Consider the following 14,010-nt stretch of genomic DNA (forward strand, 5'->3'; position numbering starts at 1 on the left):
AGTCTCATTTTGGCATCTGTAAAATGAAGCAGATCATTTGTAAGAAAAGAGCTACCAAAATGTATCTTTATTTATTCATTGTGTGTTTTTTGTTGTTGTTGTTGTTCGTTTGTTGTTGTTGTTTTTTTTCAGTAAAGGACTTCCTACTGTCTGTTTCAATCTTAGCCATGTATTTTTGACTAGGTATTGAACTTCATTGTCTTTAGTTGAATAAACTGAAATGTTTATGGACCTGAGGTGTCAACTTAAGTGTCGAAATAATTCAGCTTAAAAATCACCTCAATGGGAAAAAAAATGTGTCTTAAAACAAGTTAACTCCATACTGGAATAGAAAAGCTCTCAAAGTATTCAGAAGTCTCGTATTATATATCCTATTCAACTTTTGCAGACAGGAAGGCAGTAACTCCATTTGATGGACAAGATCTGGCTAGTATTCTGGAACTCTCACTTTTTAATTACTGTTACTTTTCAATTTTAATGCGTTTTAAGAGAATGAGGAACACACTCAGAGAAAATCCTGAAGGTGCTCTTGAAGCAGAATCTTAATTAAAAACTAAAATCAATGGTCTGAAACAATTTTCATTGTGAAAGCACTAAAGAGGGTAATGATAGTTGTATGGGAAAGGAATGTCCTATTCTTCAGCAATTTTTGGTAATAATTTTCAGGAGAATGAGTTAAAAATGCCTTTTACGAAACAAACAGCAAACTGATTTTAGGACTAGCTAGTTTTTAGATAGTTCAGGCTAAAAGGAGGAGCTATTTCTGCACTCTATTGAACTTCATTTTCTTTCATAACAGCTCTGGAGAACTGTAGATAGAGCTCCTTCAGCTAGGCTATTAAAGTTATAAAACAATATGGTAAGGGCACTGGGAGTTGGACTACAGGAAACATGACTTTCTTAACAGGATTTCCCAGACATAAATTCACTCTATCCTGGCTATAGGCTAAATGGATGCATCCAGAGATCATGTAACGCTATGTCCAAGATGCTACTTCTGTAACTACCTAAGCTTCTGGATCATACTTGGCTTGTGTTCATCCTCAAGGACGTCATTTTGTCCCAGGTTTATAGGAGGAATTATCTAAATCACGTTAAATCCATCAGAGCTCATTGATGCCTACCCTAGTGATAGTAAGCTGGAGCTTCACAATCTTAGTAGAAATATGAATTCTTCAGGTTCTAAAGATTTGTTACACAGAACAGGAAAGCTCACTTCGAGGAAAATGTGATCTACAAGAGTTTCTTCAGGATGTAGAGACATTGCCACAGTTCAGATTAAAATTTGATCTCTTCATAGTGTGTTTGGCTGATGACTCTAGTATATTAATAAAGATCAGCCATGACTGCCATGACATTAATGTGAGGAAGAGACAGCAGAGAAAAGAATGAGAAATTAATGAGACAAAAACCCTGATTCTGGTTTTAGAATTTAAATAACTTCTTGGCTTCCTCTTTGGGACGGGTATGTGCTTTCTCTGGTCAAGGTACAATTTAATGAGTAGTCATGACACTGAAATTCAGCCTTTGAAAGTGAAGGGTCCATTTTGATTCTATGGCTCTATACACTGTACCTTTGGTTTTGTTTACAATACTAACAGCAATACTCATGATTTTGTGTTTTGTTTATTTCATTTCCCTTTTCTCTACTTTTCCTTTTTTACTCTTCACATTTTTTCAAATATGTTGTGGAAAAAAATGTATAAAAGGTTATGCCACCTTTTTATTTCCTGAACTTAAGTTGTTTTTTCTTTTCAAATGCAAAAACCACATCTGTCAACAAAAACTGTCTAAAGCTGGAGTAAGTAAATATCTGTATTTTCTTTTGTCTTCAGAATGCATCGTCCACATTTTTTTAATTTATTTTAGTACTGAAACAGATTCTTTTTTTTTTTTTCTTTTTCCCCTTTATGGCATTGCATACTGCGTCAAGGGTAATACCAGACAATTAAAAGCTTTGCTTTGTTATCCTCACACCAAAGTCTATAATGTATTTTTTGGTCCTTGTGTAGTTCCTTGCAAGTAAAATCTCTGGGATATCAATGAAAGTATGGCCTATTTGATTCAGCAGATATATAATACAGCAGAGAAGTAATGGTTTTTAGTAACTATAATGTGCTAACCTTGTTTACTAGCGATTTAGCAAGTTTTGAAAGAGATTGGGTCGATAGATAATTAAGAATAACTATTCTATTTACAAAAGAATCCTCGTTTATCAGCAAATTAGGAACCTTTATAATGGATTGGCTAATTAGATAACTGAGATGAATTACTAAACACTTCAGCAAAAGATGCTGAAGTTAGACTAGATATTAGAAAGAAATCCTTTACTGTGAGGGTGGTGAGACACTGGAACAGGTTGCCCAGTGAGGTATGGATGGCCCCTCCCTGGAACATTCAAGGCCAGGCTGGATGGAACTGTGAGCAACCTGATCTAGAGGGAGGTGTCCCTGCCTATAGCAGAAGGTTGGAGCTAGATGATCTTAAAGGTCTCTTCCAACCCAAACCATTCTATGATTCTGTGATTAATGCTCAAGGTGTAATGTTATCCTTAATCCTTACGTTCTGGGATGAAGCCTGCTACGAGTTGCTGAATGCATGTATACAGTCCAAGTGGCAGCATCTTCTTTCGACCCTTGACATTCAGTACAGTCTCAGGATAATCCTGCAGTCTGCATGGACATGGTTGCAATCATGGGAAAGTAGGTTATTAGATTATCTGTTTTTATCTGTTTTTATGCAGATATATTTCTGTGCCTGGTACTGACTATTGTTGAAACAATGTCTCATAATAGATGGATTTAAGGTCTGGTCTAGTCTGCGCTCTCAATATTTTAACATAGTACTTCCTGTATGTTCCTTGGAGTAAGTATGTTATTATTTTATAATTATATATGGTATATTACAATATATATTTATACTATTTTACATTATAGTATGTTATGTTATATAATTATGAGTTATGCATAATGAAATTAGCTAAAAACGTCCAAAATTTAAAGGCTGCAATCCCAGAGACAATCAAGTTACTGACAGAAGTGTCATAGCAGAATAAAGCCTTACCTTCCAAAGTGTTTCGGAAGCTATAATTGGCCATTTTATCCATGGATCCAGATTCATACTGAGTGAGTGACAGACAAAATTCGACTTCTGATGAAGATGGGAGCCTTGGGGTCCTTGATTTGTCATTGTTTCCAGGATTTCGAAGTATAGGCCCTTCACTAGTGGCATTGCATAAAGCCTGCTGGCTGTTGTACTCTTCAGATCGAGTGCAGATTACCTGTATAAAACACTTTCTATTAGCAAAGTTGCAGTTTAAAAAAAATGGAAAAACAAACAAAGAGATACTTTGATTACTATATTAGGAAGAAGTGAAGGAAATACACGATGTAGTAAGGTTGTTGCAAGAATACATATTTATTTTAAAATTGTCTATGTAATATTTTAATACAAGAAGATATTTCATAGAAAACATCACCGTACTATGGTGCAAATTTTGAAATAATGCACCAGTGACTGTCCATGTGGGCTAATGTGTCACCTTTTTTGCGCTTGGAAACTCACAAAAGTTAAATTCAGTGTTATCAATCAGTGTAGCAGGATTCAAACATAGTTAAACCTTTTGCTGCAGTTGCAAAGAGGAGGCTTTTGGCTTCAACAGACTACTGAACAAAGCCATAATCATGAACTTGTCTCTCTATGCAGTAAAGGAGAAAATTGTTGACTTGGAACATAAAAACAATTGTAATTTGGTCTGAAAATATCTATCTGTGCTTTGTCAAACTAAATGGACAAATCACTTTGTTTCACTGTATCTTGGTGATTTTTTATGTACAAAATGAGAAAATACTATGTTCTTCACAAGAAGATGAACATATATCAAAATCTGAGGTGTTGTGTTCATGGATATTGGAAAAGTATTAAATACTGCCATAATCTGGATTCAGAAGCAAAGTTCTATGACATAACAAGTCATTATTTATGAGATAACTGTCACATGACTGGGAATGGTAACTTCCAGTTCAATCTGAGACTCCTGAACAAGCAAGGTAGATCAGTGTAAATTCATGTGATATACAGTTAATTATGAGTCAAACTCCTTCACATTTGCCATAGGTTAAAAGTGGCCACACAGACTATGTTACTCAGGTGCTGCTAGCTTCCTTTTAAAGTCACAAGAACTTAACCTGAAGAAAGCTTTCATACACCAGATCTCATTGCATCCACTGCTTGACCAGAAAAATAATGGGAATAAGAAGGAGAAATTTATATATATATATATATATAAGTTCTTTTAAAATAAACCCATAGGAAGTTTGTACATGGTCTAACAAATATTTCTACTTTATATTCAGGATATTGCCTGGCAGGGAGTCAGGATGGAGAATGCAGGATGGAGGAAAATGTAATGACACAGTAACAAGCAGAAGATAATGTTAGATGATTTGGAGGTCCTACCTGGTGGTACAGTTGATGCATTTACCAAAAAGAGCAACAGCAGCTCAAAACTTCCAGGAGCTGTTTCATTGGCACCTCAGGAGAGGTTGAGAGTCCAAACCAAATCTGCTATCTAATGCTTGACATTTTTTTCTTCAAACAAACAAACAACAACACCACAAACAAAAAAGTGACCAAAACAAAATGCCTCCAAACAACTCTAGAGATCTCTCCAAATAGGATTCTGTGATTAGCAGGTAATCAATGTAATTAGTGAGAAATTGCGTGGAGAAAGAAAAAGTCTTAATTTTGAGTGATATACATTCAAAAGTTTTTCATCTTGGAAGTGTATCCTTGTTTCAATGACTGAAACAATGGAGAAGGTGGTTGAAAGCATCATATTTGCATTGAATGAGTTGGAGGAAATGTGAGGTTCTCTGTTACGGAAAGAAGTGAATGGGACATTTACTTTGCCACTGCTAATTGTGTACAAATAGCCAGGAATGAAGAAACACTTTAGGGCAACCTCTGCAATCAACAGAGAGAGGCATCTCCAGAGTGTGATTAGCCCTCCCAAACCAGATATCTGGTAACCGAGATGTACTTACTTCCAGGGGTGCCAAGCTCTCTCCATTGATTAAGACAGTGAAAGAAAGTGTGTAAAAAAAATCAATGTGGGAACAGTCTCTGGACTGCAGTTAGCAAGGAAAGCAAAATTAAATGTTCTGCTTAATGTTCTGTTCCTGCATTAGGATGGGATGAATCACACCCTGGAGGCATGGATATGCCTCTGAAGTCACTTAAGACGGAGTCAAAGGCAACATGCTTCACAGCCTAACAAACTTTTGGATGACTGGAAGGAGATGAGAAGAATACTTTTCTAAGTGATTTGTCCACGAATTCATAGAAAATGTGTGACAGAGCTGGTGATATAACCTAGATTTCTTAAGGATCTGGAGTTCTTAAATGATAAGCTTCTTATGAATATGAATCATATGAATCTCATGAATAAATTCCTCTTTTTTTTTTTTTTGAGAAGATAAGAAAGCTTATCAGAGAAATTTATCCATTGAGACTGCTCTGTTAACTAAAATTTGCCCCGGTATATTAAAACTGCTAAAGTGCCCTTGGAGGCTGAAGGTTATTGTCCATCAGGGTTTAACACACACAGAACTCAATTTCTCTTGGCAGCTCTCCTGAGGATTGTGCTTCCAAGAAATTTATTTTCAGATTTCACCAAGAAGGAAGGGGTAGCAAGATGGAGAGACCTACACTTGAAAACACAAAACACAGTTATACAGCTGTTTTGATGACTGTTTTCTGATTACTCTGATGAAGTTCAACCAAAGTTAAAAGGAAAGCAGGGGGATGATTCATGTGGGAGACGTTATAGTAATTTTTTTGCTTATGAAGAATACACAATCTGAAGTCCCTATAAATGCACTAGTGAAGAAAACCAGTGAGCCTTGCCTGGTGGATCTCAACTCTTTTTCCCAGTCAGCACTTGGCTCAGAAATTGCAATCACAAAAGCTTTCTTTCTAGCTTGGTTTTCTCCAGTCCTTTCGTAGAGCCTCTCCTGGCTTTGCTGCCTTGTCATCTCTTGTCTTTTCATCTTCTGCCCACCACCCAGAGATCTAATCCTACCCATCATAAAGAGGAATCATGCATTGCTTTCACAACTGGCATCTCAGACACTCAGAGAGCCTTCAAGCATGAGCTCAAATATATCTAAATGAAAGAACATCTCCCCGTTGTTTTGTTTGTTTGTTTTTAGTGTGATTTAACTACACTCAATGTTAGGAGGCTTATAAATGCCTAAAGTGTTATTTTTTTATTCAATTTGTGTCTCTGTGTAGCCCCTGTTAACTAACTGAACAGAAGCAAGATGCTGTAAGGCATCTGGTAGTGAATGATCATGAAATGCCCACATAAGGGGCAGGAATGAAAATGCTTAACTGTGCCCTTCCTGCCCTGAACCAAACACTGAAGTCTGGCTGTAAAATGAGCTTGGGCGCTTTTCCATAAAGGTGTGATTTAGGTGTTACAAGTTATAGTTCTATCCTGAAAATATTATTTGCTGTTTTATCAGTCAGGTGAAGTGTTAATAGTAACAGCACATAGAACAGTCAAAAGTATCTTTTTTTTTATCCTTCTGGATTTAATCTGCATAATGTTAACACAAAATAGGTCACAGAATTGCCTTTTTTTTCCATTCAGTATAAGGTCTTTTTACTAAAAAAATGCTCTTTAAGCACATTTTGTATTCCATTTTGGAAAAGTTCTGAGCAAATTTCTCTGTTCACCCTGAACAAAGCCTTACATTCAAACTGCATCTAGTGTCTGCATGCACAAATCCACTGTCTCCACAGGAATCGTTACAAAGATTCTCTGAGGAACAACTTATATAAGCAATAAGCAGAGCAAACACCAGTAGATGGCAGTCCAGAATGCACAGCAACATTCATGGGCTTTGTATCACACACACACACACACACACACACAAATCCCCTGGTGCACTGCAGCTGAGATCTTCTGCACAGGTCTTTGTATCATTTCTTAGAGAACAGGCTGTAAATGTGCAGAAGCATTGCTGCTGTTTAGTTTGCTCCTGCTTGCACAGGCCAGCCCCTGGGCTGAAGTAAAAGGAAACTTTTGGCAAAGTTCAGTCTTTTATCTACCACTTTTAAATTCAAAGCTTTGGAGTTTTGAGTGACAAATTATTTTTGCTTATTACATAGAAACATGCAGTACCTGTAACATATACCTGAACACCTGGAAAAGTTTGTGAATAGCTTTCTTGGGTGTTGAAATGGCTGCTCACTGAAAAAGTGATCTGAAATTGCTTTGGTTGCTGAGGAAGCGCAGCCACTAAGAATTGAATCTACACCACTGCATACTGCTTCCTCAGAGAGCCAGTTCCTAACTCTGTTCCTCCTATGAGCTCACAAACCACAAATCTACCCCTGTCTGGAAAATGTATCATGTTTTTGTGGTTCTATGCTCCAGGTTAATACAGCATAAAATAACAGTTTGGAGTGCAGCCAGAGCAACCACTTGCCTGTGGGGCACATCATGCCTCTCCCAGGGCTAAGAAAAGGGCATTTCCAAGCCGTCCTTTGCTGCATCTGGTCATCCCTCTGTACTCAGCTCTGGTGAGGCCACACCTCCAGTACTGTGTTCAGTTTTGGGTCCCTCACTACAAGAAAGACATTGAGGCCCTGTTATGTGTCCAGAGAAGGGCAGCGAAGCTGTGAGGGGTCTGGAGCACAAATCTTACGGGGAACAGCTTAGGGAACTGGAATCATTCAGTCCTGAGGAGAGGAATCTGAGGGGAGACTTTATCACTCTCTACAACTAGCTGAAGGGGGGTTGTGGTGAGGTGGGGATTGGCCTCTTCTCCCACGTAACTAGAGATAGAATTAGAGGGAATGGCCTCAAGTTGCACCAGGAGAGATTCAGGTTGAATATTAGGAAAAATTTCTTCTCAGAAAGAGTGTTTATGCACTGGCACAGGCTGCCCAGGGAGGTAGTGAAGTCACTGACCCTGGTGGTGTTCCGGAAATGTGGAGATGTGGCATTGAGAGACATGGTTAGTAGGCATAATTGTAAGACATAATCTAATCTTAATTAAGTGGCAAAGCTCAGGCATTTCTTCACCAAAGAGGAAGAATACAGAGAAATCCCCAAATCTACAATAGAACAAACTGTACTTTGGGAGATTACTTTAATAGGCAGCACTTTAGCAGGTGCTGTGTCTATAGCAGCCCAAATGGTTTCTAAGAGATTGTGTATATTTATACCTAATTCTTAATGCACTTCTGAATGTTGGCAAAAATGAGAAGATAAAACAGACAAAGAAGGAAGACAATTTGTAAATTAAAATTTCGAAGAAATTGTAAAAATCTTTATATGCATTCTTTATGCAAGTGAAAGGTCATTAATTATCTCTGTGACCCTTCCAACATAAGCATTAACTGGAAGAGCTATGAGACTGAAGGCTACAAATAGATGAGACAAATGTAAAGTGACACCTCTAAAACAAACCCAGGTCCTGCAAGGTATTTTCTCAGCCTCCAGAATAAGTTGATGAGTATTGTCTATTTGCTCAGAGGCAGCCCAAAACTGGTGGATAACTTACATTGCAGTCAACACTTCAAAATGTTGCTGGGGAGGAATAGAAAACTCTGCTATCAATTAGGGCTGCAATACTCATAAAGTCTTTCTGGCTCGACAGACTATGATTCCCTGATCTCTCTGTCTCCAAGTTGTGCCCTCTCAGTGTTGCTGTATGTGTGTCCATCACAAATTCTCAGACCCATCTTTCTATAAGTAGGATTTTTTTCTGGTGAATTACAAATAAATAAAAAGAAAGAAAATGCATTTTTGTGAAATTCAGTAGCTATTACTTTCTGTACCTTTGAGTATTGTTTTTTTGTTTGTTTGTTTTTCCACAGAACTGTAGAACGACCCAAATTGGAAGTAACCCACAAGGATTATCGTGTCCAACTCTGGGTTCCACAAAGGAATCAGACCCAAACCCAGTGTCTGAGAATGTTGTCCAAATACTCCTTGAATTCCAGCTGCTTGAGGCCATTCCTGCTGTTCCATGCCCACAGCCCTCTGGAGCAGATCCTTTCCCTTGCTCCCTCTTGCTTTCCTGTCACCTCTCTGCTCCCTATGAGGAGCTGTAGTCTCCATGAGACTTCCTCTCAGCCTCCTCTGCTCTGGGCTGAACAAATGAGGGGTCCTCAGCCACTCCTCGTATATCTTCCCCTCTAGGCCCTTCACCATCTTTGCAGCTCTTTTCTCGGTACATAACAGAAAAATATATGCTAGAGAAACTGAGAAAACATACTGAGAAGAGCCAACTACTGGTCAGTATCCAATCTCATGATCCTGTAGAGTTACTTTCAGATTACAATGACATTAAAAGGCAGAGGAAGCCCAACTGGATGCACTTGCTGTGGCTTGTTTAAGAATTGTTAGGTTTGTGGTGTTCCTATTTCTAATTGTTTCTGCCAGAGGTTTGAGGCTCTAGAACTCGAGGAATGGATAAATGAGGGTACAGAGGAATGTCCACCCAGGATGTTGTCAAAGGCGAGGACGTCAACTCCATGCCTCAAGACTTTCTCCACCAGAAAGTAAAGAAGGGCAATTGCCATGGATGACTCCATTCTAAGAGGAAAAGAGGGCCTCATCTGTCAGCCAGACCCTAGCTGCAGGGAAGTATGCTGTCTCCCCAAGGCCTAGGTAAGGGACATTTCTAGGAGATTCCCTAGTCTGGCTTGCCCCTCTGATTGTTATCCCTCATGAGTGAAGCCTGAGGGCTATCAAAAGGGATCACAGGAGACTTGAAAGCCAGTGGATGGAGAGAGGATACAGGTGATATTTTTCTCTATCCTTTCTGTGGCTCTGATGGATACTGAGAGGACCAGGAAAACCCATCTGATAAATAAGAGGCTAAGACGCTGGTACCACTGCAGGAATTTTGACTTTTTTGATCATTAGATGGTTTGCTTGACACCTGGCTTGATGGCTACCAGTGGGGTAAACCTGGGTCTTCAGGGAAAAGAATTTTGCCCCCAGAAGTCCATTGATGATAACTTCCTAGTTCAAGTATTGGACAGACCGACAAGAGGTGAAGAAGTGCTGGACCTATTGCTCACCAACATAGAGGAGAATTTTAAAGATATTAAGATTGGAGGTAGCCCAGGCTGCAGTGACCATGCCCTGGTCAAATCTGTGATCTCGAGGAACTCAGGCTTGGCAAAGAATGGAATCAAGACCCTGAACTTCAGGAGAGCGAACTTCAGGCTGTATAAAGAGTTGTTGGATGAAATCACCTGGAAAACTCTACATGGGGACAAAGAAACATAACATAGCTGGTGGCACCCTAAGAATGCCTTCCTGAGAGCACAAGAGCTCTCCATCCTCCAGCATAAGAAATCAGGATGATGAGGCAGGAAACCACCTGGACATGCTTGAAAAGTGGGCACACAAATATCTAATGTGGTTTAACAAGACCAAGTGCCAAGTGTTGCACTTGGGTTGGGGCAATCCCAGATACAAGTACAGTCAGGGTGAAGAACTCATTGTGAGGAATTCTGCAGAAACGGACTTGGGGCTCCCAAAGAACAAAATGGTAGACATGAGCCAGCAGTGTGCTCTTACAGCCCAGAAGGCCAACTGCATCCTGGGCTGCATCAAAAGACCATCAGAGAGAGGTGATTGTCCATCTCTCCTCTGCCCTGTCCCCAACTGGAGTACTGTGTCCAAGTCTTGGGTGCCCAGTATAGGAAGGATGTGCAGGTGTTGGAACTGGTCCAGAGGAGGACATGAGGATGATCAAAGGGCTAGAGCACCTCTCCTATGAAGAAAGGTTGAGGGAGTTGGGCCTGTTTGTCTTGGAGAGGAGAAGGTTCTTTGGAGACCTCATTGTGGCCCACCAGTACTTGAAGGGTGCTTACAAGCAAGAGGGAAACTGACTTTTCACACAGTCCAAAAGTGATAGGACAGGAGGGAATGGCTTTATACTAAAATAAGGTAGATTTAAGTTAGATGTTAGGAAGAAATTTTTTACTCAGAGAATGGTGAGGCGCTGGGACAGGGTGCCCAGAGAGCTGTGGATGCCCCATCTTTGGAGGCATTCTAGGCTAGGTTGGATGGGGCCCAGGGGAGCTTGATCCAGTGGCTGACTGTTAGCATGTGGCAAGGGGGTTGGATGAGCTGATCTTTAAGGTCCCCTCCAACCTAAGCTGATTTCCATTTTTAAAGGTGGACAGAAAACAGTGCTTCAAATGATTCCCTCAAATTATTCAACTAGCAGTACAGCTCCATGATAAGCTGTGCTTAGAATTAAGTAACAGTGCCTGAATAACAGAAATTATTATTTCTTATCAAGTCATATTTCCAGGTAATGGATCTAAAGTACTGCCATTATTAGTTCAAGAGCCTTGTATCCACTTGGTATTTTTGGAACTTATTTCCCATTTGTAGTATCTTTCCATTTGTAGTCCTTCAGAACGATACAGAAAGAAGTGCTAAGGAAAATTCTTGGTGCTTGCATCAAAGAGTTGGCTCCAGGCTTGCACCACCACAGCTGAGAGTAGGCAGTCCTCCACGCTATGCAATTACTTCTCACAAATAAATTTTCTTTTAGGAGAGAGAAAATTCAAGGGATGAAGAATAAAGTCAGCCTGGTTGCACAACTACAAATCTAAAACAGCATTTATATTCTCCTGCATTATTTTCTTCATTGCTTGTCTAGCACATAGAGGATAACCCCAGAACTCTGATGCTAAATGCCAGCAGAAATATTCTGCTTTTAATTGCAGAAGGCTTTTAAAATTTACTTAGGTATTTACTTATTTATATTTATATTTGTAGCTCCATTGACTTCAGTAATTTCCTCAAATTGTCTCTGGTGTAGAGGAGAGTGGAATTTAACCCACTGCTATTTAAGCAAGGCATCATAATTATTTCTTTAGCAAATTCATTAGCTTGAATAATTATAGAAATGAACAGTAAAACATAAAACTCTCAAAATGTCATGGAAGAGCTGCATTCCCCACCTTGACTTCTGATAAATTGGTGTGGAATTATAAAACTTGGTAAAGGTGCTATGCAGTCCTAAATAAATCTAAATAGAACATTTGAATCATCAAAAGCAAGTAGCTGAAAGCATAGGAAAATCCTTTCTACCCACTCTAAAGCACTCTAAAGAAAGAAGCAAACAAACAAAACCACTAAAGATCCCTGGTAGACTTTCTGGTTAAAACAGAGGCAGGAATCAAAAGTTTCACTTAGGTGGTAAACATGAGGAAAATGTGGACTGATAATTCAGTCAGCTAAGTGGTAACAGCAGTGTGCCAAATAAAAGTGAGGGGAAAGCAAGAATTTCAGCATGTATTCATGGGTATCCATGTTGCCATGGCAACTTCTCAATGGAATAAAGTATTTTCTCCTTTCTTTAGGGATTAAAAAAAAGATAGATGCTGTTCTGCAAATAGACACTTTGCCTTTTTAAAATATTTCCATAACTGTATCTTGAGCAAAATTTCCTCCTGTAGCAGACATTGTTTTGTTATGTTTTAGAAAAAGACTTAATATTGTAAAAGGACACTACATTTCAGACTTGTTATTCAAGAGGTTTCTCTTGCCCTCTTTTTAATCTGTATGCTTATTAAAAGCCTAAATTCCTACACATTTCTTGATTTTCCTCTTCTCTCTCTCTCTTCCTCTCTCTCTCTCTCTTTTTTTTTTTTTAAAATCCTCTTGTTTATCTACAGAGCTTAGATAATCAACATATTCTGCAGCAGATCTATGCTTTGTGGTTGAAGCTAAGGCTGTGTTTGTTTCCTTCTAATTTTCTGGAGTGAGATTCTAATCTCTTATTTTTTGCTATTTAAAGCAACTGCATCAACTAAGTTATTCCATCGTCAGCAAGTGTTAAAAATTGGATTCAATGCCAATAAAGAAATATCAGTTAGTTATGCATCTTCACCCCAAGCTCACTGACTGAAAATGCCACTCTGTTCAATCTCGGTCATTCTTTCCTAGATGAGGCAGCTGATAGTGGATGTTAAAGTTGAATAACCCCCTTTGAATTTAAAATTGTGCTATTTTGGAAACTGGAAGCTACTTTGGAAAGTATAACATTTCCAGAAATGGCTGAAAAATATAAGTGATAAACATTCACTTTCAGAAATGACTTTGAAAGCTTCATCAAAGAACTTAGGTGCTTTTACTCATAGACACTGACACTGAATGTGTTTTAAATATAGAACAATATTCATTGTTGTGCCTACTGAAGTTATAAAATATACGTGTTTTTAAAGCCACTGATTTCATAAAATGTGTTTGTTTCCAGAATATATCTATGACAATAACCTTAAATGAAAAGTTAGAAACTGACTAATTCTTAAATATATTCACTGCGACTGGTAAAGCATCTGGGTACTTATTTCTAGGATGGAGAAGTTCTAAGAATTTGGATATGGTTAATAATATCTTTGAAAAAGAGAGCTAAATCTAACTATCCGATCCCTCCAGGGCTTTTAGAAAACATTGCTAGCAGCTTGCTGATTCCTTTATACAACCTGCCTCCTACTGCTTTGGTTATCTCATCCGGTACATTGCACTGAAAGCTCCACTTGACAAATATAGCCAGCTCAATTCTAGTTTCATTTATTCCACGTTAACACTTGTACCATTTCCTGTAACTCTCTATTTAGTTGAGCACAGACCGGGATCAGATCCACTTCATTCTGGTAATGCAGTCCAATTTAGTCAGTAGAGTTCATCTTGATTCATACTATTAGAAATAAGGATAATCTTTACATATGAGATAAAAATACATGTTTTTTGACTCTATTTATTTTATGTCTATGGCTAAAATATATGTGGCCAGGAATGTTCCTGGGCACTGAGACCAAATTACAGGATCGCAGAATATCTCAAATTGGAAGGGACCTATAAGGATCACTGAGTCCATTTCCTCTTTCCAAACCCAAAATCAGACCAAACAGCATGAAATAATCCATAGCTATGCTAAAAATAAAACACAACATCTT

The 14,010-nt window shown here is 38.6% G+C and overlaps 2 protein-coding genes across 2 annotated transcripts in view; one reads left to right on the forward strand and one right to left on the reverse strand.

The window, feature by feature from the left end:
- The window catches only part of NOX4 (NADPH oxidase 4), a 173,710-nt gene extending 164,260 nt beyond the window's left edge, over positions 1–9,450 (forward strand). Inside the window, exons 21-23 of the transcript XR_014881130.1 lie at positions 2,744–2,865; positions 4,356–4,694; positions 8,893–9,450. The gene's annotated coding sequence lies outside the window, so the exon portion shown is untranslated. The remainder of the gene's footprint in view (positions 1–2,743; positions 2,866–4,355; positions 4,695–8,892) is intronic.
- The window catches only part of TYR (tyrosinase), a 47,764-nt gene that overhangs the window by 31,620 nt on the left and 2,134 nt on the right, over positions 1–14,010 (reverse strand). Inside the window, exon 2 of the mRNA XM_003203534.5 lies at positions 3,064–3,280. Within this exon, the coding sequence (XP_003203582.1) occupies positions 3,064–3,280 (217 nt within the window). The remainder of the gene's footprint in view (positions 1–3,063; positions 3,281–14,010) is intronic.

The sequence above is a fragment of the Meleagris gallopavo genome, chromosome 1 (genome assembly GCF_905368555.1).
Source record: "Meleagris gallopavo chromosome 1, MGAL_WU_HG_1.1, whole genome shotgun sequence".
Taxonomy (NCBI): domain Eukaryota; kingdom Metazoa; phylum Chordata; class Aves; order Galliformes; family Phasianidae; genus Meleagris; species Meleagris gallopavo.